This window comes from Notothenia rossii (genome assembly GCF_949606895.1).
Source record: "Notothenia rossii genome assembly, chromosome: 3".
Classification (NCBI taxonomy): Eukaryota; Metazoa; Chordata; class Actinopteri; order Perciformes; family Nototheniidae; genus Notothenia; species Notothenia rossii.
In genome coordinates, this window is record NC_136901.1 from 22,322,605 (window position 1) to 22,346,610 (window position 24,006).

At 39.6% G+C, this 24,006-nt stretch overlaps 2 protein-coding genes and 1 long non-coding RNA gene across 9 annotated transcripts; 2 read left to right on the forward strand and 1 right to left on the reverse strand.

The window, feature by feature from the left end:
* Nucleotides 1–1,410: 1,410 nt before the first annotated feature.
* LOC307034397 (uncharacterized protein) lies at nt 1,411–7,436 on the forward strand. 2 transcript variants are annotated; one of them, XM_079673239.1, is made up of 9 exons: nt 1,411–3,481; nt 4,783–4,948; nt 5,214–5,288; nt 5,648–5,689; nt 5,775–5,885; nt 6,304–6,401; nt 6,759–6,826; nt 6,929–6,972; nt 7,173–7,436. In XM_079673239.1, exons 2-6 carry the CDS (start codon nt 4,867–4,869, stop codon nt 6,384–6,386), a joined length of 393 nt encoding a protein of 130 aa, XP_079529365.1. In that variant the 5' UTR covers nt 1,411–3,481; nt 4,783–4,866; the 3' UTR covers nt 6,387–6,401; nt 6,759–6,826; nt 6,929–6,972; nt 7,173–7,436. The 2 variants fall into 2 exon arrangements, with proteins under 2 accessions (XP_079529365.1, XP_079529366.1); XM_079673240.1 differs by having other exon boundaries at nt 4,783–4,877.
* Nucleotides 7,437–9,800: 2,364 nt separating this feature from the next.
* On the reverse strand, nt 9,801–18,672 carry LOC307031238 (uncharacterized protein). 6 transcript variants are annotated; one of them, XM_079668157.1, is made up of 16 exons: nt 18,556–18,672; nt 16,370–16,654; nt 16,088–16,211; nt 15,733–15,810; nt 15,265–15,609; nt 15,074–15,169; nt 14,767–14,992; nt 14,050–14,228; nt 13,872–13,962; nt 13,444–13,788; nt 13,245–13,362; nt 12,964–13,067; nt 12,626–12,743; nt 12,423–12,520; nt 11,799–11,975; nt 9,801–11,691 (listed from the first exon to the last, which is right to left on the reverse strand). In XM_079668157.1, the coding sequence occupies exons 8-15, from the start codon at nt 14,178–14,180 to the stop codon at nt 11,895–11,897; spliced, it is 1,086 nt and encodes a 361-aa protein (XP_079524283.1). In that variant the 5' UTR covers nt 14,181–14,228; nt 14,767–14,992; nt 15,074–15,169; nt 15,265–15,609; nt 15,733–15,810; nt 16,088–16,211; nt 16,370–16,654; nt 18,556–18,672; the 3' UTR covers nt 9,801–11,691; nt 11,799–11,894. The 6 variants fall into 6 exon arrangements, with proteins under 6 accessions (XP_079524283.1, XP_079524285.1, XP_079524286.1 ...); XM_079668159.1 differs by having other exon boundaries at nt 14,050–14,992; nt 15,265–15,606; XM_079668160.1 differs by having other exon boundaries at nt 12,976–13,067; nt 14,050–14,992.
* A 318-nt stretch (nt 18,673–18,990) lies between these two features.
* On the forward strand, nt 18,991–23,702 carry LOC307031240. The gene is made up of 2 exons (XR_013805890.1): nt 18,991–19,109; nt 22,114–23,702. It is a non-coding gene; the product is annotated as an uncharacterized lncRNA (long non-coding RNA).
* Nucleotides 23,703–24,006: the final 304 nt, after the last annotated feature.

Here is a 24,006-nt window from a genome sequence, read left to right on the forward strand (position 1 = left end):
TTATTTTCCTCTTGCTGACGTTTTTTCTTTCGTTTCTGAGCTCCTGATTCATGAGCTGTAGAGGACATTTTCCTGTCAGTCTGTTCAAGCTGCAAGCTGCTGGTGCACTGCTGTGCCGCCTAGTTATAGTTGAAAGTGGGGGTGCAAGATTAGTAACTGGCAGGCAAGGGGTGGTTTGGAGTGGGTCAGGCACGACCACCTCCATGGCAGAATTGTTTTAATTTAATGAACACCTGTACGTGCAATTTCCTGCAATATAGAGCACAGAACTGTCTCAAAATCCTATGGGATCCTAAAGGATTTCTATAGGGTTCCAAAAACGTAAAGAGATTCCTATAGCATTTTTTGACTAGGGATGTTATCCTAGGTCTCTTTCTCACTTCCTCTGCCTCCTCCCTGAGTCTGCACAGTCACCACATCATTCTACATTAAGGAGAGCAATACACTTATGAGTACACTGAACTGGTTTGAATACACAATCTTTATGCTACTCTGTAAAGAAAGGGAGAGAGGGGGGAATATATTATCCAAGTATTTGTGTCTTAATTTGTTATGTTATCCTACACTTTAAGCTGACTGATATTTCCATTACCTGTAACTCTTGTGTCTCTTTCTCTCCTTCTCTGCCTCCTCCCTGAGTCTGCACTGTCACCACCACATCATTCTACACAGGAGAGCAATACACGTATGAATACACTGAACTGGGTTGAATACATGATTTTTTATTTTTTCTGCCATGTTCTACCTGGTTGGCTGGCTGGCTACACACACACACACACACACACACACACACACACACACACACACACACACACACACACACACACACACACACACACACACACACACACACACACACACACACACACACACACACACACACACACACACACACACACACACACACACACACACACACACACACACACACACAGTGTGCAGGTTAGTTACAGTAGGAGATGGGCTTCTATCATATTATCTTCTATCATTCTATAATTCATTCTTCTTTTATTTTCATTTCAGGTAGTTGTACCTTAAGAGAATTGAAGGCTGGCATCTGTAAATGCAGATAGATATAAGTACTTTATTCTTATTTTATTATCATTATTTTCTTTCCAATGAAATGAAATCAGAAAATAAGTGGTATATGATGGAAAATATGAAAGTCAATGCTTGAAGGAAAATGGACTTCGGAAAAGTTTTTTATTTTGTATTTACTGTTCTGTAAAAGTCTTGTCGAATGCAATGTTTTATGTTTTGTGTGGACCCCAGGAAGACTAGTTGTTGTCATGCAACAGCTAATGGGGATCCTAATAAACTCAAACTCTAATGGGCTTCGATCTACCAGGTAGCTAGCTAGTCAAACACACACACTGGTTGATGTTACTAGCTAGCTAGCAAACGTCAGCTAACCGCTAGCTAACATAAAGAGTGACCTGTAATTCAATGCAGCGAAAATGAAGAGAAGGTCATGATTATAAATGTGTTTTATTGTATTGAGTGGTAGAAGTAAAGACATGTCTAACATATTCTTTGTTTGAACAACTTACTGAAAAGGTCTGCCATCAATGACAGACTGTTCGCGGTGATTTACACTCAGCCTACCTGCATCAGGACTGCTGTGGGTGGGAGGCAGTTGATCAAACCATTGTGAGCGAAATGCGGGGGGGGGTCACAATCTTTGGAAACTTAAAAACTCGCTATTAAGTGTCTATAATCAGCACAAGTTCTTTCATTGCGTATTATTAATTCGATTGAAATTACACACTTATGTTTACAGTGATATATTGGGGGGGAAATGTCATATTTTTCATATGATCAAAAAGTGGGGGTGCAAAAGCACACGTTTGCTCCCCCAAGGTCAATTGTGGGGATGCACCTGCTCCGCTTGCTCCATTGCTCAGGCGCCCATACCATGCAATGAATGAAGGGAGGGGTGCTCATTCTGTCAAACAGAGTAACAAGCACCTGTTTGTTTCTTTTGGGACGTTTTTTTTTAATACAGGCAATTATACTTTTGAGTCATTTACATTAACTTACTTTAGGATAATAATAAAACCATATTAATAAAAAGATAATAATAGTGTTCTCTGGGCCCCCCCCCCAGTGCTGGGCCCTTGGAATCATCCTAACCTCCCCCCCCCCCCAGCTACGCCCCTGGTGGCTGTCATACTTGCATACAGTGGCAACTAATAGTATTGTGAAGAAATGTCATGACAACCATCGACAGACTGTTACTGCACGCTGATTGTTGTGGTCCTATTTAGGACAAAACGTTCAGAGCTGTCCTTGTTCCAGTCGGCCCCTGATTGATTAGTGCTTTAACTCGTAAATTACACCCAATGTTAAAGCTTGTTGATGATATGTGAGATTGTAAATTGTCATGCATTCTAAAGTGTTCACTGTATTTTTTTCTTTCAACAGATACCAAACCAAAGCAAGATCAAACAGCACTTTTAAGAGCCTTTTTCAATTTCTTCTCTTCTCCCTCCTCAGAGCTATATTCCCTACATTTCTTCCTGTCTTCTCCCCATTTTTACCATCTTCATCTCTGTCTCTTTACCACTTTCTCTTTTGTACACACACACACACACACACACACACACACACACACACACACACACACACACACACACACACACACACACACACAGGTAAGAACTTAAACTTTTCACGATTTATATATAGCATTACAATCGACTAACAGTGTCATATATTTATCTCTTTGTTATGCAAAACTTACAGGGACATTTAAAATGGTCTTATTCGAGCTGGTAACACAGTAGACGACGTTGCAGTGTATTATACTGTAGTACTGCTATAATTCTAGATTATATTATAAAAAAAAATTATATATAGAATTTCAACAGATTAACATTATCATATATTTTCGTCAAATTCAAGATAGTGCTTTTACAGTGCAATGTCATGGTCAAGCTTGTAAGATAGTAGAAGTTGTGTAACCTTACGTTTCGATGACATAATATTTTACCGCTGAATTTTACCTTTGCTTTGAAATTGTACTAAAACTAAGTAAGGGGCCATTATTGCATTGATACTAAATTAATTTACTCAAATTAAATAAAAATGCAAGTGTTTTTATTCTATTCTAAACAGGATACAGTTTTTGTTGTAGCTTGGGGAGGGACTTACAGTCACGGACTAGACAAAGGAAAATTAGTCAATATTTGTATTTGATTGCATTCTGAATTTGAAACCCAGTTTTAAATGACCTTGTCTTTTATTTGTCTTTATCTCCAAAAGAATGCCAGGACCAGGTTCCACTTTGAGGCATTGCTCAAGCTGCTGCATGTCACTGAATGTGGCATGCAAAACTTGCAAATTCTGCAAGGCGGTTCAGCCCCGCAAACTGCGCCTTAGCAAACGAATGGACAAGTTTGATACGAAAGCAAACACCTGGGTCCAGGCACAAAAAAAGAATAAAACTTCATCCCACCTGAGGGATCAAGCTGTATTGGTGGTACGTGATGGACTTTTTTTTTTGTTGGCCTGCATGCATAATTAATAACAGCCCTGTACTTGTTCATTCTGGATTTGGAAAAAATATTTACATTTGATACAGAAATGTAATATCTGACCATATCTGATCATAATTCTGTAATACAAATCTGCTGCTCAAAGCCCTAGGTAGAAATGGGCTTTGAGCTGGTGCACATTATGCAAATTTCATGACCTGCATGAACTGTGTGCCCCAATTTTTTTTTGACTATATGTACATTCAAGTTTTAAAGCACTGTGTCAGAACACAGCTAAATACATTTGCACTATTTAATCATTTATCCAATTCAACTTACATTCAAAATAGACATTTTCATCAGTGTGTCTGCTCCCTGTCAATACAACTACTGTAGACACAGGGATAAGTTATGTTTATTTAACTTTGGCGAATCATCGCTGAATTTAATTCAATGTAATTGAAAGGTACACTGTGTAATAGTGAGGTTTCTAAATTGCAACCAACTGAGTACCTCTCCCTTTATAAGCGTGTACAAAAACCTACAGTGGCCATCCATTGCCATAACAACATGAAAGGCCTTCTCTAGAGCCAGTGTTTTTTTTCTTCCGATCAAAGTACTGTAGTAACAAGGCAAAGAGAATAGAGTGAAATAGACCGGCTCGCTATGTATATATGAAGGGCTTATTCTAAGCTAATCACAACAAAAAATAGTTATAGGTGATTATACACATTAATGGAAACCTAATTATGAATATCATAATCAATTATATCTTATAGAACCCCTATAAATACTCCACAGTGTACTTTAGAGATAGAGATATTATCTCAGTACTGTGATTGAGCCTGTGTGCAACAGCAGAACATCTAGTATACTTATAAGGCATCCAAGTGAATACTCCCCTTCTAGTAGTACAATTACCCCAAGCACAAGAAAAAATACTGCAGGTGATCAAAAATTGCGACGTTTATGTTGTAGAATGGCTCTAAACTTAATCCCACTTAGAATCTATGGCACTGTTCATAAACCACAGTGCTGCTCCACAAACCCAGATGATATATACAGTGTAAATTCCGCCAAGAGAAATGAAAAATGCAATGCAGAATAATGTTCAAAGCTTCTACTTGCTGATCGCAACAGTCTTAAGACTGTTAATGCATGCATAAAAAAAATGTCTTTGTTATTGCATAGGGTTGAATATTTGTGCAAGCAGTGTATGTGATTTATGTTTAACAACTGGTTTTGCCTTTGCAAATAACCAGGGCATAATTATTCTGAAATAATGTATATTTTGGTTTGTTGGAAGCTGGAAAAATGTCAGGCCCTTGGAGCAAGAGGCGTCTTGTTCCTAGCCCGGCCTGGAATAAAGTAGGACTGGACCTGCGAAGTAATGATGCCAAGGTGCAATGTCAGCAGCAATGCCTCCACCTGCCTCCGAAGAATGGAGGTGTTATTTGAATTTGTTGCGAAAGGTATTGTTGTCTGTTAAAGTGAATAAAGAAATTATTAAGTAGGTAGTACTGTAACTTACATTTTTGTAGAATTAACCAATAATTTAATTGGCAATTAAATTAGACACTTAGATGTCGTTTTCTTAATAAAGTTTAGGAGGAGCCCATAGGGGTAATTGACAGCAATTAACTTAAACCTCTTCCTTAAATCAAGCATACAAATGGGAGAACTAGTGAATTACATGATGTTGCTGATGCTATCCAAAGCTTATTTTCTTTAATCTAGGTTGGAGTCATACAGAGCCTGCAGCAGCCTCCGAAACCCCACAGCCTCCTGCGGAAAACTCGCCAGCCACATCAAGTAATTGCAGAAGTCTATTGTACCACTCTTTTTATTGTTTTCTGACTATATTCGTTATATTAGGATTTTATAAACAGCCAGGAGCTGACCATTCAAAATGACATTTGTTGAACTGCCTAATGAGAAAAATAACGCCTAGGAACTTAATGTCATTACTTTTATTAGCACTTATGAGGACATTCCTATTGGTGGGGTTAGAGACCAATGTGTCCTTTTTCTGTGGTAAAATTATTTTTGCATGGTGCATTGAGTGGTTGTACTTGCAATATAAACTTGTGTTATTTTTGTAAGCTTCAAAGTCATTGTCACTTTTAACAGCAATTTGTATGTTTTACAAATTGTAACCTTTTCTTTTTCAGAAGTCGCCATTGCCACCGCAGACACCCCCACCAAGTCCTCTGGTAAGTATCACAGCATAGTTCATCGCGAATTCCAGTAAAATAGGAGGTTCTGTACATCCATTCTACTCTTTCTACTTCTATGTAGGAAACCTATCCGAGGAGATGTACACCCTGACACTCATCCCTGTCCCAGCTGCAAGCACCTATTCACTCCTTACACCATCGGCTGCGTCCCAGCCAGGGAAGAGGAAGAAGGGTTAGTGTTTTGTTTGTGTGATTCATTACATTTTAAATAATGAGTGTTGAGTGTTATTTGCCCTCTGGCCTCATGGTTTATAATAATAGCACTTTTCATTTAAATGCACCTTTCAAGGAACCCAAGGTCATTTTACATATACAACAGAAAAACAAATACATCACAATTCACAGATATCTTAGGGAAACCGTCTTTCCATAAATAGGGTGTGATTTGTCATAAAGTCACAGCTGGACGCTAACAAAAAATATTATGAAAGTTATTTAAGTTACATAATACATTTTGACATACTCCATATTTGAAGTCAGTAGATCAGGAACATGAAGGGCAAAAATCATCTATAGCCCACAGAGGTTGTGATGCTATCTATGCCCCAGTCTCTACCGTCACTCATTTAACTTTCTTACATCTGTCACAGGTTTGCCCATAGAGCGCTCCTCCTCTCCAAAACTTGCTACCTCTGTAGCAAATGGGTGTAGCAGTACCACAGGTGAAAGATGAAGAAGAAGAATAAGGGTATGTTTTGTTTTTGTGGTACATCCTACTTAACAAATAAATAGCTGTATACTATTCTCCCATTCACGCGCAAGTCCTTTTGCAGACAAGATATCAGATCCAGGTTTCCATAATCCCTCTCTTTTTAATAACCATAAAAAACCATAAAGGTTTGCTCAATGACGTGTCTTTATTTATAAGGTGGTTAGAAATGATATTTCATGAAATAAAACAAAAAGGAAGTTGGACACAAATAGGCCACATTGCAGATTAGCTAATGTTCTCTTCCTATATGAAAGTCATTAATCAAATATTCGTCTGGAGGATGTCCAAACCTTTTCTTCATTTGTTTATAACTTCTTATTTGCACCATTTCAGGATGCAGAAAATGCTCAAGGCAGCAGATATTCAACTACAACGGAATAAAAAACAGAAGGCGAGAGAAGGTAAGATGTTGAAACTGACAGAGCATGAAGCAGCAATGCATTTACCCGTAGTCGCTGATATGGCTAACACTTGTTTTTGTCTGTTTGTGTGCCCGTGTGTAGGAAAGAGAGGAGGTAATGGTCTGCTGGCTGCCTTGCGCATCATGGTGAGAACACAGCTCTTTGGTTAGCTTTTTTTTAGACTGTGCGTTATAAATACATGTATTACTTCATAACTAGTTTACTATCAGGCTTCTACTAAACTGACTCTAAGTAATTTGTTGTTTTATGATAACCCATGCATATGAAATTAGCTTGTGGCACATGCAATGATCATATGGTTGTTTTTATTCATTGTGTTTTTCAGTGGGAGAAAATGGGAAGACACCTGGGAGCCTGCCAGTCAATTCAGTGTCGTGTGTGTGTGTGTGTGTGTGTGTGTGTGTGTGTGTGTGTGTGTGTGTGTGTGTGTGTGTGTGTGTGTGTGTGTGTGTGTGTGTGTGTGTGTGTGTGTGTGTGTGTGTGTGTGTGTGTGTGTGTGTGTGTGTGTGTGTGTGTGTGTGTGTGTGTGTGTGTGTGTGTGTGTGTGTGTGTGTGTGTGTGTGTGTGTGTGTGTGTGTGTGTGTGAACATACCGATTTGTTTTATTAAAACATTTCCCTTTTTGCAACATGGAGTCAAATGCTTCAATATTGTGTCATGAGACACTGCTACACCACATTTCAAATAGATATAACCCATGAAATAATATTATAAATATTTAGGGATTGAGATTTTGAAATCTAACAAGTACCTTTGTGTTAATCTGAACAATAAACTGGACTGGTCGGATCACTGCTGCTATCTACAAGAAGAGGCTGAGGAGACAGGTATTTTGGAGTGCAGGGGGCACTACTTCAGACCTTCCATGACTCTGTGATGGCATAAGCAATCTTTTATGCTCTGGTCCGCTGGGGCTGCAACATCTCGGCTGCTGTCATGAAAGTTACATGTAGTTTGGTAACAGCACCAGAATGGACAGGGTGTGCAGACACAGGAGAGCCGAGTCAAGGGTAAAGGAGCTTTGCATTAATTGTATTTATATTGACCCGAATGGTCTACAGATTGAACGAGACTTTAGTGGCACTAGATCTAGGAGTAGGCAATGTAATTTTTTCACCTAGCTGTATCCCATAAGTGTGCATCTTACTGAGATTAAGGAGCTAAAACGATATTCCCTAGTCCTTGATAAACCAATCTGACAACATGAGAATTTCTGTTTCAGTTTGTTCTTAATGGCAACAGTGCAACACATGCTCTTTGTACCAAAAGGACAAAAATGTAGATCTGAAATACACACCTACATATAACAACAAAACAGTGTGACTTCCTAGCTGACAAAACTCCAACAAAGTCAACACAAAATAAGGTCATTGATCCTCCTGTTGTGTTCGGGTCAAATCTGACCGATTTACTACTTTCATCAATCAAAACTTTTTTGTTTTACATTCGATTGCATTAAGGTTTATGACCTCCTTCACAGTAGACATTTGAACATATACAATTGCTGATCAGCACTTTCATTGAATTTTTGATGATTTAGTCAACTTTTTAACACCAATGACCGCCATAAAGAAATGGAATTAGTAACCATCCGGATCAGATACAACACACACACACATACACTAGATGTGTTTCCCCCCCTTATGTGCCCATCCCCCCTTGTGAATCACACCTGGCACACACAAACACATACACACAGAAGTATTCTCTCCGCTATGTTTGACAAACCCCGTGACGAGTCCTCAAGCTCTGTGATTGGATGTTTGAGTGGCAGTGCGCCGTGGGTTACGCCGAGCGCCGAACAGGCAACACTTTGAAATGGGATGGAACCACGACAGACTATTCAAAACTAGATTCGGATGGGTCTATCTACATACATCTTATAAGAGTATAATACATATGTATAATATCAGTTAAAATAAGTGCTTACACATACAGTAGTTAACATTGCAGGAAAGCAATATATTAGTACTTTGTCAGGCTTAATATGTATAGGCCTACCCCCAAAGCTTTTTACTTATTAAAAAGAAGACCTTAACCTAAAGTATTCTTTAATGTTTAAATAAAGCTTTATCAGTGTGTGACTGTGTCTCCTATTAATATCTAATAATAAAAATAATAAAATTCAATAACGTGATTTAACTACTAGGTGTCCCTTTCTATCAGCTGTGCACCTTTATGGTGTAAATACAGCCTATCTACCAATTGGATCAAATATAAAAGTCAGCCGAATTAGTATTGATACTGCAAGACGTATTGTGTGAAAAGAAATGCAAGATGTTGTTTAATTGCTGATATATTTATGATCCACGTCACATATTCAGTTTCGGCGGCAGTTCTTCCTGTTTGTCTAGAAGTCTCATCAGGGCTCTATAAATAGAGAACTACGGCAGATATGTAATATTTAATGCAGCCGAACCGTGTATTACAATGCCGTTATGTGATGACTTTCAAAGAGAAAAGCAAGCACACTCGGAATAAATTATTCTTTTATTCTTTTAAAATGTTTTCGGATTTCACATCAACAGGAAGTCTGGTTAACTAAAATGTCCGTGCGGAACAATACCCCAACCCATAGATCCGTGGGTGAATAATGTCAATGATATCAATCACCACATTACACACATTCCTTCACATTTTAATTTACATTAAAGTATTTCGTGAGGCCTTCTAAAATGTTTTTAAATATAATTATATATAATATAATTAATATGTTGGCTTATTCTGTGGTATGCATTTGGTTTAGCTGCTATGCCACTTTAGCTGTAACAAGCGGAAATGTCCCCGCTGTGGGACTAATAAAGGATTTCTGATTCTGATATGAGCCAGTTGAGGTGTTGCACAGGGTGTCGGAACTTGGACACACTTGTATGTTTTCTTATATGTAGCTGAATGCTGTTGTGATGGTACATTCAGAGGGTGTGACGAACATTGAGACTCCTGTGACAAGCTGGTTGATGGAAAATGAGTTTATTTTAATACAATTAGTTATGAGAAACATTAATAAGACAAGATATGAGCCAGTTGAGATGTTGCACATGGGTGTCAGAACTTGGACACAGCTTACATTGCCTCTTATATGTAGACGAATGCTGTTGTAATGGTACATTCATAGTGTGAGAAACATGACAATAAATGTAGTATTTTGTTAACTTGTGTACCTGTTTTACTTTAAGAAAGCCAGGTGAATACCTGTCGGACTATGGGTATTGGATAACATCTGTCCAGTTGGAAGGAAGTGGGCTAAAATAGCATTTATTTAATCAGATAACAGATATGTGAACATCAACAAAGAAATGAGTGAGTTGACACGTAAACCATGGTTTGTGAACTTCAATTCATATAGAATTTTTATTTTGTGTGTTTTTTTGCGCATATGTATCCCAGTTCACAAAGGGTAAACAACACACAAGTTCCAGGCCAATCGTTACAGAGTTTTCAACATAGAAGTGATTTAGCCAATCAGAATGCAGATCCTGCAGCACCGGAGGCAGGCTTTACTGCACTCGCAATGTGACAGTGAAGGGAGAGTTCTGCTTCTGAAGATAATAACTCAGATAAAACCGTAATAACTCAATATAATGTTTTCAACCCTAAACGGCAACACTTTGTAGTTGTAGGTAGGTGTGTGTGTGAGTGTGAGAGAGGGCCTGCTCACGGAAAGCTGGTTGCTGACACAGAAGGACTCCCGAATAGGTGAATTGTGGTAAAGAAATAAAAAATAGAGAAAGTGCATCTCTGTCAGCAAAGCTTCTGTCAGTCAGAGGGTTAGGTAAAGGTTGAGATAGTTATCATGTGAGGAGAATTAACTAAACTACAATACATAGCAATGTCTGAACCAACCTTAGTCATGGGTTTGTTTTAAATACAAACGTTTACATATTCCTCACCAGCCACATTTTTAAGGATTGTTCAAGGCAATTCATTCCAGAATGTTCACTTAGTTCAAAGAAGCAACATGCATAGTAAGATAACAACCTTTTTTCACATTATTTGAAGTGAGAAGTTGTGTGTGAGAGTGCACACAATGTTATTGTTTGACGATAACTGGCCTCTGGTCTTAATACTGGTAGGAGAGGTTAAGTACATTTCAGTCAATATCATGGTGTGTGACATTAACAAGAATTCTGACTGAGCAGAGGTATGTGAGTCTGTGTGAGGGAGGGTGTGTCTGAGTGTGTGGGTCAATTATTGTAAATGTTTAGATGTTCATGTTCTATGTGTGAGAGAGACTGGCACATAGAGCAAGAGACTGAGGGAGCACACAGAAAGGAGAGAGAGAGGTGGGTGGACATACACCCAGCATGTGTGCTTATCTGTATGATGTGGCTCTTTGCAGTAACGCAGGGAAATGATTGGCTCTCAACCTCTAACTGGTTGGCCACCCCTGCTGTACACCCTAGTGTCCTTCAGGGTAGGGTGGGGGAGAGAGGCGCTGTACCCCAGCATCCTTTCCTCAAGGAGGGGGTAGGGTGGGGGAGAGAGGCGCTGTGCCCCAGCGTCCTTTCCTCAAGGAGGGGGTAGGGTGGGGGAGAGAGGCGCTGTGCCCCAGCGTCCTTTCCTCAAGGAGGGAGTAGGGTGGGGGAGAGAGGCGCTGTGCCCCAGCGTCCTTTCCTCAAGGTGGGGGTAGGGTGTGTGTGATGTCCTCATCAGGGTCTTCCTCACTGTCATCACTGATGTCACTGTCTTGGTCATGGTTCTCCACAGAATCATCAGGCCATTGAGGGGCATTTGGTCTGATTGCCAGGCTGTAGGCCGAAGAAAGATGCTGGATGTGTGTGTCCACGTCAGCAAGTCTTTTCTTTAGAAGACTAGCTAATCCATCTCTCCCTTCTTGAGTCATGTCTAGGGCAGAACATAGAGAATAGAATAGTGAAAAGGCATCTCATTTTTGTTACTAGTACACACTGTGGATGTTAAGTAGTATTTGGTTATGGCATCATGGAATTTACCACTATGTCCTCCACATGACACATGTTGTATCTGCATGCTGATCTTGTCAGCCTGACTTCTCAGATAAAGGCAGTGCTGCCTCATCTCCCTCACAATTATGGCCCTCTCCTCCACAAGTCTCCTTTTGCCCATGTAGGCATCAAAGACTTTTTTTTGGGCCAAAATGGACACCGATTCTGAAGAGAGAGGAACAGCAAGCATACCATTACCGACCAAGACATGCACCAGTAGGATAAGTGACCGGTCATAGTCCATTGACTGGGAAGCTGGTGTTATAGGTCTTGCTTAGTGCCAGAAAATAAACATATTATATAAACACAAACAAGAGAAGCTCTTCCCATCACTTTGCACTTCCCATGGCCATATTAGACTGTCTGTTGTTTGCTGTTCTGCAGACAGTCTTCTCTCCACCTCTTCTTCCTGGATTTCTCCTTCAGGAGGCTGTCCGGTGTTGTACTGGCGTATTGCCGCTATGAGTTTGGTCTTTTCCTCCCTTAACCTTTTGCGACGCAACTGCCAAATCTTATTGCTGTCTATATGACGTAATTGTAAAAAAGATTACAGAAACAATGTTCAATGGAATTTTTTAATTACATGACTGCAACTGAATAATAATAACTTACCAGTCTGTCTATAGAGAGGCAAGCTTTCTTTTGGCACAGCCCTAGAAATAGCTGCTCAATGGACATCTGGAGAGACTGATTGTCGCCTGATGTGTTGTCTTGGGTAAATAACAAGAAACACAGTTTGAGGACAAAGAAAACATAGGTGTTAATACTATGCGTTAAATAACAATGTTATATTATCATGTTAGGAAACAGCATACCGTTTGTTGCCCAGTCTCTAACATCATTAACCCATTGTTGGACTTTGTCCTCAGGGCATCCAAGCTCTTCGCAGGTGTCCTTCATTTTTTGAGTCTCACCCTCCAACATTGCAATTGTCTGTTGTAAAAAAGATGTTGCCGATACAGATGTATTTTCAAGATTTTCACCCAAATTTCCATAACTTTTCATGTCTTGAAAACAGTAATTAATCATTCAAACTTTTCCAGACCTGCGCAAGCACTCAGTATCCAACACTTTACCAGTTTGGACAATTATTTGTTTGTGACAGGTTTGCACATTAGTCTTACAAATCTAATCTTGTCATGCCTATACTTACATGGCCAATTACCTTGACATATCTCTTGGCTAACACGACATGAAGGTTTTCCTGCTTCCGTCTGTTCCATCCCATTGCATGGACAGTCAACATGTCATTGCGAGCTGTTTTTAAAAGTAAAATTGACAAGCAGATTATATAACTTGGGTATTTGGAAATCAACTCATAAAAACTCTAGTACTGTTGAAACAGACTACATCAAAAACAAAGATAAAGTAAAGTAAGAGATGGATAATAACTTCAAGACAGAATTATGTTGGTCTAATGACAAGAGGACATACCTGATTTTGTCATGTACTTAGTTGTGATGGCACAACGTGACAGAAAGCTGTTCACCATCTCCAATTCTTCCCCGGCCGTCGAACCAGCACCCTCCACATTTCTCCCACTCCACACAATCTAACAAATACACATATATTATATGTCATAGATTAATAAAAAAAAAATCTTACAATCACAATAATATAAGAGTGGGCCTACCTCACACTTTGTGGAATGGGCCTCGGCATGCATGAACGAGAGAAACGGTTGCATGCTCAGCAAAGGTCGCAGTTCTGGCATTGTCTTTGCCACTTTCTCGAGGTAGGGCCAGTATTTACAAGCAATATCTGTGCAATAAAAATGCACGTTTGTAGCTTGAAACTGCGTTTGAAGGAACAAGAGGTAGGCAAATATGTCTCCTCTGAACATGTTGAGAGCTTTCAGTAGCACTCCATGTCTACATACAGCCACCTCTAACCCCTCTTCATCAAGCCTGCTGGCTCTTCTTGCTGTCTCTCGAGCAGCTGACCACTGGCTGGTACCACATGTACCTTTTCCTGGGGTCTACAATTAAAGACATTTTAATGTTACACTCTCAAAACAAGTAAAGGCTAGAAAAATGATAGGAAAAAAAATGTTGTGCTTACACATTTTAAATTTGTTCTAACTTTGTCAACAAAGTCTGTGACAGCCGAGTCTTCCATGATGAACGGCCCTTTAAAAAGTGGTTCATCGATCCTAAATTCAAAAATAAATATTCAATTCATTATTATCATCATTGATAGGCTACTTCTTAAATTCAATTGACATACAAAAAAGATGTACCTCTGTGACTGTCGGAAACGGTACTGTTTCCTATTCCCATCCACTGACACAGCCAACATTTTGGGAGTAGAAGCTGGGAATGAGAAGGGTTCCTCACACGTCATTTTCTGGCACTCGTACTGGCAGGCCATATACTCCAGAAAGCTTCTTTGGAAGACATCTCCATGGATTTTTCCTGTCTGGAAGTTTGAGAAGCAAAATTGTTACCTTACACATGTCAGAATAATACGAGGAAACAGGAAGACTTTCACAGTGGTTAGAGGCAAGAGGGGGGCTATTAGGAGTATCCCTAACACACGATATCCTGAAAAGTGAAGGTCAGGTTAGGATTGGCAGATGCTGGAAGAGAAGGAGCATTATTTCAGCTTTTGACATATGCACCATGACTCTACTTTCTCTACAGTACAATACATAATCCTATTTTTTCCCACAGAAGAGCACAATGTTTTTCATCATACAAATTGTGTTCTTCAGTAAAGAACAAAAGTTGGATTATGATATGTTTGATCTTATACAGTATGTCCTACATCTACCAGTGCTAGGTTTTTAGCTCTAATGTAACACTAGTTAAACTACTTTCAGTAACATTGTAAGCTTTTCAATTTAGTTATTTTGACATAAACATATTTCCAATCAACATGTTTCATCTACACAAAATAAAATGCATCCTTTCACAATGCCCTCTACTTATGCAATACTCAATGAAAATCATCTTACCCTTCCATAATGCTGTGTTCCAGCATCTGTAAAAAGGCCTGTCTGGACAAACCTGGTGCCACAGTCTTCAGGTCCTCAAAAGATTTGAAGACATCCGTGGAATATAACGTGTCTCCGTTCACAGAAGCTGGCCAGTAACCGCTTCTAATGAGGTCTCCCCAATCAGGTGTCCATTCGTAATGGCATGTGTTGCACACCCTCTTGGGGAGATGCAAATCATAACGCCCTAATAATAAATACAGTTTAGTAAAAACAATCGCATTCATTACCTGTATTAGGGTGACAAAAAGAACACTTAAAATCATACCATTAATGCAGACGAAAATGACAGGCCTGCCTATAGACTCTGTAACACCTTCAGGGTTACACGAGTGTGAAGGCCTACCAGTGGGCAGAAGACGATCTGTGAAGAGAGGTTAAAAATATGTCTTAAACTACCAGCACATTAGGAAAGTTATAAAATAACCACTTGGGGCTAAATTGTGTTAAGTGAAATACCTTGGTGTCTCAAAGTGAACATGTCATTTGTCTTGACTAGTGACATTGTTGAGGGAATACATTTGAAATATCCTTCATTGAAGGACTCCCTGATATGAAGGGTGTGTATGCTGTGTTTAGAAATGTCACAGTCATGACACAACCATTCAAGGGGCATGCATTCTCTGCAGCGAAGGACCGCAGGAGCGGAGCAATGTGAGCATCTCCTTTCCGGTACCAAGCTGTCCAAGTGATGGGACCTTGCCTTTTGCCACTCCAATTGGGCAGCACTTTGGCGCAGGCACCATGAGGAAGAGGTTGATGGTTGATCAACCAAAAGCTCCTGCAATTGCTGAATCTCATCTTCTGGAAACAAACAAAAAAGAAAATGTTCAGCATCACAAAAGCGTACTCATATTGCATCACGTATTCGTTTGATGTTATGTTGACACATTTCCTAACTTTCAATGATAGTAAATGTCATCCTACCAAAAAGCTGAGGGGGTACTGCAGAGGTTGCTCCAGCTGGTTCCACAGTCACTGGACTGTCAATGGCAACAGTTCTGGCTGAAAAATAATAATAATAATAATAGATATATTGGTAACAGATAATAATTACAGAAAACAGGAGGCAATCGCAGGCAAATGTTATGCATTAAAAGAGTTCTAACAGTTCTAACCAACTCTAACTATTTATTACAATGGCCTATTTTTATATGTACGACGGAATAACAGATATTTGTTCAATACCTCTCTAAGCTGAAACATGCTGTACCAATCATGTTGCGAACAATCAAAACAAAAATGATATGTTAATCATGAATACCTGTATACATGCACAAACCTTTAGTACATCGGCAGGTTGCCCCACTTCTGCTCCTCCTTTTTAGAGGACAGCCCTGAGCATCTTTGCCAACCCAGCGGATTCTGCTCCTGTTAGATGCTGCTCTGGCCCTGTCTTCTTCCTCCTTCAATAAAGTAGTCATGCATTTTCACAACAAGCTGCTTTTCATTCCCAGTGTATTCCTATTCACTTACAAGCATTACAAAATTACAAGCACATAATCAATCAACCTAATCAGTACATCGGGCACAAAACCAATACAATTGAAATAAAAAAATGTACCTTCAGTTGTTTACAAAGTAAATCGGCAAGGAAAATGGCATCTTCGAGCTGTTCCTCGCCTTGTTTAGCAGCCATTTCAGGAACTAGAAATCAAAACACACACAGGTGTGTGTGTTTGCATGCGTATAAATACAAAAGAGAAAGTGGTAAAGAGACAGAGATGAAGATGGTAAAAATGGGGAGAAGACAGGAAGAAATGTAGGGAATATAGCTCTGAGGAGGGAGAAGAGAAGAAATTGAAAAAGGCTCTTAAAAGTGCTGTTTGATCTTGCTTTGGTTTGGTATCTGTTGAAAGAAAAAAATACAGTAAACACTTTAGAATGCATGACAATTTACAATCTCACATATCATCAACAAGCTTTAACATTGGGTGTAATTTAAGAGTTAAAGCACTAATCAATCAGGGGCGGACTGGAACAAGGACAGCTCTGAACGTTTTGTCCTAAATAGGACAACAACAATCAGCGTGCAGTAACAGTCTGTCGATTGTTGTCATGACATTTCTTCACAATACTATTAGTTGCCACTGTATGCAAGTATGACAGCCACAATAGGCATTTTTCCAAGCTTTGTATATACAGTGCCAAAAGTATTTAACTCAACATTTTCTTACGTTAACTTTGTTTCCAACACAGCATTTACATTGTTAACAGGTATGTTTTGGTGTACTTCTAGAGGTAATTGACCTTTCGCAAAGCCACGCCCCTAAATGCCCGTTGTCCAATCATATTCGATCACGTGCGCGGCTCCCTGTGGAAGTCCGACAAGCTTAGCGTTCAAATTCATTGCGAAAATGGTGAAGCGTTGTGCTTATGGTCTTTGCAAATCGGATAGCAGATATCCCATAAGCTTAGAGGGGGGGGGTGATATTTTATCCGTTTCCTAAACCCGAGAGGAGAGATGCCGCCAGTGGATAAAGAAATGCGGCAGGCCCCATGCCCAGCTGAATATGGCGAATATCAACAAACACAAATACGTTTGCTCCAAGGTAAATACGTGCTAACGTAGCTAGCTAGCTAGCAAAGATTACATTCACAAATTAACTAACTAATTTAATTAACTAATTTCACTAACTAACGTTAGCTAAAGTCACACGACTACAGCTGTAAGCTGTGTGCTTCTAGGTCGTTTTGACCATGTATATCACTTGATGCATAATAATGTCTGAACAGCTGAGCTCCGTTATTAGTCTACCTGTGGTCAAAGTACAAACAAGAAAGCCAACAGGCAATCATTCATTTATATTTTGCTTTAATCTTTGTAGCATTTTGTTAATGGAAAGCCTACTGCCTAATCCTGCTGCACAAGTGGGCACCCGACCCCCACAAAGGAACAACAAGGTGGATGCAGAAAGCCACCAAGGAAACGGTAATTAACTTTAGACAAACTACAACATTTAATGCCTCTTGTGATTGTATTGTTTTATTCCAAAATAATAATAATAATTCCGTCGAATTTGACATACAGTACAGCTCATGTGGTTTTTCACTCTTGCACTGCGACCTGTATGCAAGTGCCTCTATTGATGTTGTGCCTCCCTCTTTTCTAATGTTTATACTGTGGATATAACCCTCCATAGCGTATTGTAGCACCTTTTGTCGGGACCTGGAGGATATTGCTGCGTTATTGCTCCAAAATGAGTCTGTTAAGGCGACTCCGACGTTAAGGAGACCCTCCATTATGGCTTTGTTTAACGCATCTGGCTCTCAGCTTCTCGGACTAGCAACAGTAACCAAGGGGGGGCGTGGCTTTGCGAAAAGGTCAATTATTCTAAAGGTTCTTATTATACATCCATGGTCTGTAGTTCGTTTATAGCATAACGTTAGCATTTTGCTTCTGGCCATTAGATTTATGATTCGAAAATTATAAAAGTAGGGTAGATATGTGGAGATTATCCGGCTGAACAAAAGGTGCATTTATCAAGCAGGTTCGTTTTCCACAGATCTTATTTCGAGCTATTTTCCAAAATCCTATGGAGAAATCCCATTGACTCTGAGACGAAGGAACCAATAGTTGTAAAATGCTAACTCATTTCCGGGTTGTAGGACTCACCACTGCACTATATCTCCGGTCAAGTAAAGCTAATATGTGTTTAGCTAGCTCGTGCTTTAAAAAGATATGTAACTACAACTGATTTACTTACAATAAACATTAAAATATTGGAGGCATGCGGTGCAGCACATTACCTGCTTGACGAAGTCAGACAGAGAGGAGGTTGTAGCCGATGTCCGGTGCGTTCATGGTCATCGGATAGTAATCGGTAGCATGGTGTTCACTTACTACGCGACCGCACAATAGAGAGGCGAAGTCCCGCCCATCTACTTCCGACCCATGGGACCCCGGAAGCGGAAAATTATACATTGACGTCAATGGAGAGAGAAAAGTCATCTTTCGATCCCGTTTGAATTGTGCCACGAATGACACATATGATGTTTGTCAAATTAAAAGAACATTTTGCAAGTCAAAAAAATAAAAATGTGTCGTAAAACTGTGAAGTTACAATTTTTTTTGTGTGAAACCGCTCAGTGAACTACAGGTCTCTGGTCTCGCACAATACGCGTCACCATCACAAAGATGGCTGTCACGTTAGTAAATTTCACCTGTTTCTTTCAGAATGAGGCGAAAAAGTATAAAAAGAGGTGAAAATCACTACAAGTCTGGGCATGTTGAGAGCTGTACATACACGAAAGGGAGCGGTTCTGTAAGAGCCAGCATGCGGGACCGGCTTTACAAGGTTTCAGTGAGTAATATGAGTGCAATGTCTAAGGTTAATGTCAGCTAGCTAACAAGGTACACTAACGTGTTTTGTTTTAGCAACTAGTTTTCTCCTTAAGAACTTTGTGGTGTCTGTGTATGCTGTGGATAACATTAGTGTTCACAAGAACAAGATACACTCCCGTGTTTTGTTTTAGTTGCTCTTCAGATTGAAGCGGCCAGTTCTATATCGACTATATGTGTGATCTCCTTTTTACATCTCGTTGTGTCATTTGAGTTTATTTGCTGTGTAGATTCAAGGATTTTGGTTATCTTGTCCAGGGATGCAAACTTGTCACCTTTCGGCGAAATTCTCCGTTTTTAATCCAAAATAGGTCGTTTTTATGATTCCTGTAGATCTGCAATAAAAATATTTTTGGGGTATGGGAGGGGGTCTGGGACCCGGATTAATGTGCGGCCGCGAGCTTTTTTTTATATATTATAATGAAGCGCGAGCTGTCTGCTCGAGTCTTCCTGCCTGTCGGCTCTGCTCACAGGGCCGTGGGAAGTAGGGGTGCTGAGGGTGCTGCAGCACCCCCTGGTGGAGGACAGGGGATCTGCACTTCCACAAGATTAAATACAAATATAATTTTTAAAAAAACGAATTTTCAGCCTTGATGTAACAACATTCATAATTAAGTAAAGATAACACCCTTTTCACCCCGGTTACATTTTCCATTTGCCCTGTACGATGGGCGCTGTAGTGATGAAAGTGGGGGATGTTGGCTTATCAGGCGCCCGCAACTCACAGCCAAAGTGAGAGAGATAGAGAGAGGGGATACCGTGGGGATATCGCGGGGATACCGCGGGGATACCGCGGTACCGGCGGGGATTGTTGTTAGCTTCTGCTAGGCCAACGGATATAAGAACCCGTTTCTACAATAATATGGAGGGAGAGTTCTGTCCTGTCAGACTGAGAGGCTCAGTGAGGTAAACGACTGAGTGTTTAGATAGTTCACTTTAGTCTAAGTTATCTCAGTGAGTCTCAAACGTTTTGATCACAATTTATGTATACATATATTTCCAAGGCACTCCTTTATAATTATTAGGACAAATAAAAACAGGTTTGAAATCATTCCAATGTATACTATAGGACAGTAAACCAAAAATATCGTTTAAACTGGAGAGATTAAAAAATATGCATAAATAAATAAATAAATGTTAACTGGTAAAATAAGATATGAATGAACAACACAAATAAAATAAGTTACATTTATTTGTTATTGGCTATGGTAGGTTATTGGAAATGTTCACATATTTGATGAATAAAATGCAAACCGATCTTTTTCATATGGGTGTTTAGAGTTGTACCCCCTAGATCAGTCTCTAGTAATTGGGCGCTCAAAGTGCACCAGATTGAAGCATTTTACTTTAAAATGTTAAAAAAATCTTCCCGGGGGGAGGGCACCCCCGGACCCCCCTAGAGGATGTGAAATCCACCCCCCAATTAAAACATGTTATAATACTAAATACATTTGAAGCCTTTTATATAAGCTGTCCACCATGTCAATATGTTTCTCTTTTTGTAGTGTATTGGTCTTTTGTAGAGGTTTTTCATTGCCACCTAAAATCTTGCCTAGAGGGCAGCACATTGGTCAGAACCAGCCCTGGTGTCATTGCCACAGCACCCCCCATTTGAAACATGTTCCCACGGCTATGTCTGCTCATGATGTATAATAAGCCTCTGCTGCTCGGCGATGATGGTCTAGCTTCAGCAGCTACATTACCTACGGTGCGTTCGTTAATATTAACTGTGCGTCCGGAGTCACTGTGGCACAGACTGGACCGCTGGTGAACAGCTGTTAGAACGGGCCGTTCAGGTGTTCAGAGTAGAGCTCCCTGTCGGAGCGGCAGAGCGTGATATGCACTGAAAAGTTTTTTTTCCCCGTCGCAATATTATCGTTGAGCTAGCTAACTAGCATACATTGTCACTATCTGCTAACGTTAGCTTTAGCCTTCGTTTTAAAAGTAGAAGTACTCAGTTCTTGTATTTGAGTAAAAGTAGAAGTACCAGAGTGTAGGAATACTCTGTTACAGTAAAAGTCCTGCCTTCCAAATGTTCCTCAAGTAAAAGTAGAAAATTATTATTATCAAAATATAGTGAAAGTAGCGACAGTAAAAGTAGTCATTTTGCAGATTGGTCCATTTCAGAATAATATGATATGTTTTATAATGACTGATCATTAAAGTGTTATCAAAGCTGGTAAAGGTGCAGCTAGTTTGAATGACTTTGTATACTGCAGGCAGGGTAGCTTTTGGATTTACTCCAGGTGGAACTAAAGTCTGATTTAACACTTGATTATATTTCACATCATTCATCCACATCTGTAAAGTAACTAAAGGTATTACATACATGTAGTGGAGTAAAAGTACACCATTTACCTCTGAACTGTAGTGGAGTAGAAGTACAAAGTAGCAAAACATTGAAATACTTAAGTAAAGTACAAGTATCTCAAAATTGTGCCCAAGTATAGTACTTGTTGAGTTTATGAACTTAGTTACTTTACACCAGTGGCTATAAAGATAGAAAGACTAAGCCTTGCACAGAGGCATGAAAATACATTTTCAAAATGCTCAACAGTGCTGCCAAAATTATAAACTGACTGCTACACAATTAAAATAAATGCTTTTTATATATTTCTATTAGATGTGACTCTATGGCGTTTCTGTTAATATTAACACTGCTGCTTTAGTTGTTCTGACTGCTAAAATCCTGTTATTCCTAATTTTAAAGCCGATATTCTGTGGGGTCAGGGGGCTCGGATCCTTGTCACCTTTTTCATACCTGATGAGTTTGCATCCCTGTTGTCAATTTGTTTGGTTATCTAGGCACAGCTGTGTGTGACTCCCTCTGGTACACTGATATGTGTTTTCCTAATGTAGAGAGCATTGATTAATTAATAAACTACACACTGACTCTAGATCCTGACCAAATCCTTATTTTTTGATCAAATGTTTTTCAAAAAAATGTATTGTATATTATATAACAGCTGCACATCACAGACCGGAGTCTCTGCTGCTGTGGACCACGATGGAGGCGATCATCCTCCCCATCCCCAAAGACCCTGCATGGCATGGCAATCTCCTCCTCCTGGAACAATTCTACACCCAGCATATGCTCCCTGTGTTGGCCAGTAGAGAGGAGGACATTTAAATAAACATACTCTGAACACCCTCGGACTCTGCGTTGTGTGTCGTATGTGTGATGGGGTGTTATGCAGAGGGGAGGGAAACAGGACACAGCAGATTGGGATTGTGGTGGAGATGCTGAGCAGTTATTTAATTGTTGCGTGTAATTATTATTATTATACTGCGTGCTTCTTAGTGATTCCATCTTTTGCTGTAACATGGATCTGTATGTAACTCTATATTTACTTGTTATCTACCACACTTCCTTCTACATCATACACCATCATTATACGTGATGGTGTATATAGGATATATATTTATTTGTATACATATCTGCAAATTGTATAATTTTATTTTTCGTATTTGGGATTTCTCTTTTGTCCACTCAAATACACTTGGCCCTTTCTCTTTTCCATGTGGGAAATGGCAGCTGCATAGTCTGCTTTTCTCATCTGGCTCCCTGTCTGCTCATCTACGATGAGAAAATTATATAATTAATTACTAATAATCATTTAAACCTGTTATTACCAATATTTCACAAATTCTTCATGTAAACTTAAGAGCACAGCTGTATGTTGAGTATGTCAACTTTGCTTGGTTCATCTTACTGGGGGGGGGGCAGGTACATGGATGTCGGTGCAGTCCACAATCATTTTGCAGCTGAAGGCAGAATGAATTTATTATTGACTCAGAATGAAGCACAACTTCATATCATACAATACATTGACTTTATTTGTAATTGTGTAAAAATATATGAATATTGATTAGCAAGCAGGACCTGCAGGAACAGAGAATGGTGATGGATGGAGCTGGGGAGAGAGAAGAATAAAGAAAACAGATCAACTTTATTATCGGATATTAAAAATTCAATTTCAAAACAAGTTGCCGCTCCTACAGTTTTCTAGAATGTAAAGATGATTTCACATGACCAATGCAAAATATCACACTCAATACATGTGTGTCTCTGGGGGGTACATTGTGCCTTTGATGTATATAAATAATATACCATAACCAAATACTATTACGTACAGTGGAAATCAGGTTGCCAGAGCATGTCAGACCAGTGTGCTTGTTCCTCAGGGTCTCAGCAGTTACAGGTGAGGTAAAGGAAATAAGAGAAAAAGGTCAGTAACAACACTTTAAAGTAACAACACTGAATAATTATCTCTTTTAATAATTTTCTCTCAGTAATCACTCAACTACTGTCTTTCCAACAAACAGATTGACTCACTCTCACTATCATCACAATGAAACACGTCCAGAAGAATGTCATGCAAAGCTGCCTGCCTTCCTTCGACTCTCCCTGAACTGCCTTTGATCTTTTAATGGTCAATGTTAACCATTTGTGCAGATAGCATTAAGTAGAAAAGATCGCTGATACTAATGTGGGGTTAGCCTACCTCCCGCCCCCTTAGCACCTGGTGGAGGGGGCGATAGGCTACTCTTCAAATGTTTCACAAAATACTTACCATCATGACTACTCTTACTGTTTAACATTTCGGTTTACTTCGTGTTAAGGCTAATACAAATGACAAGGCTAAGTAATGTAATATAATGCTAACTAACATGCTCGCTACTAGCTAGGTAGCTAACTTGAATATGTTCCATGCAAAACATGTATATTACCTGATATGTTTGGTCCAACGACTCCTGGTCCTTTCATCAGACGGGAAGCGATAGAACGAGCAAGTGGTATGATCTCTTTTGTGATTACAACCTCGTACAAAGCACACAGGCATCTTGTAAAAGTGAAT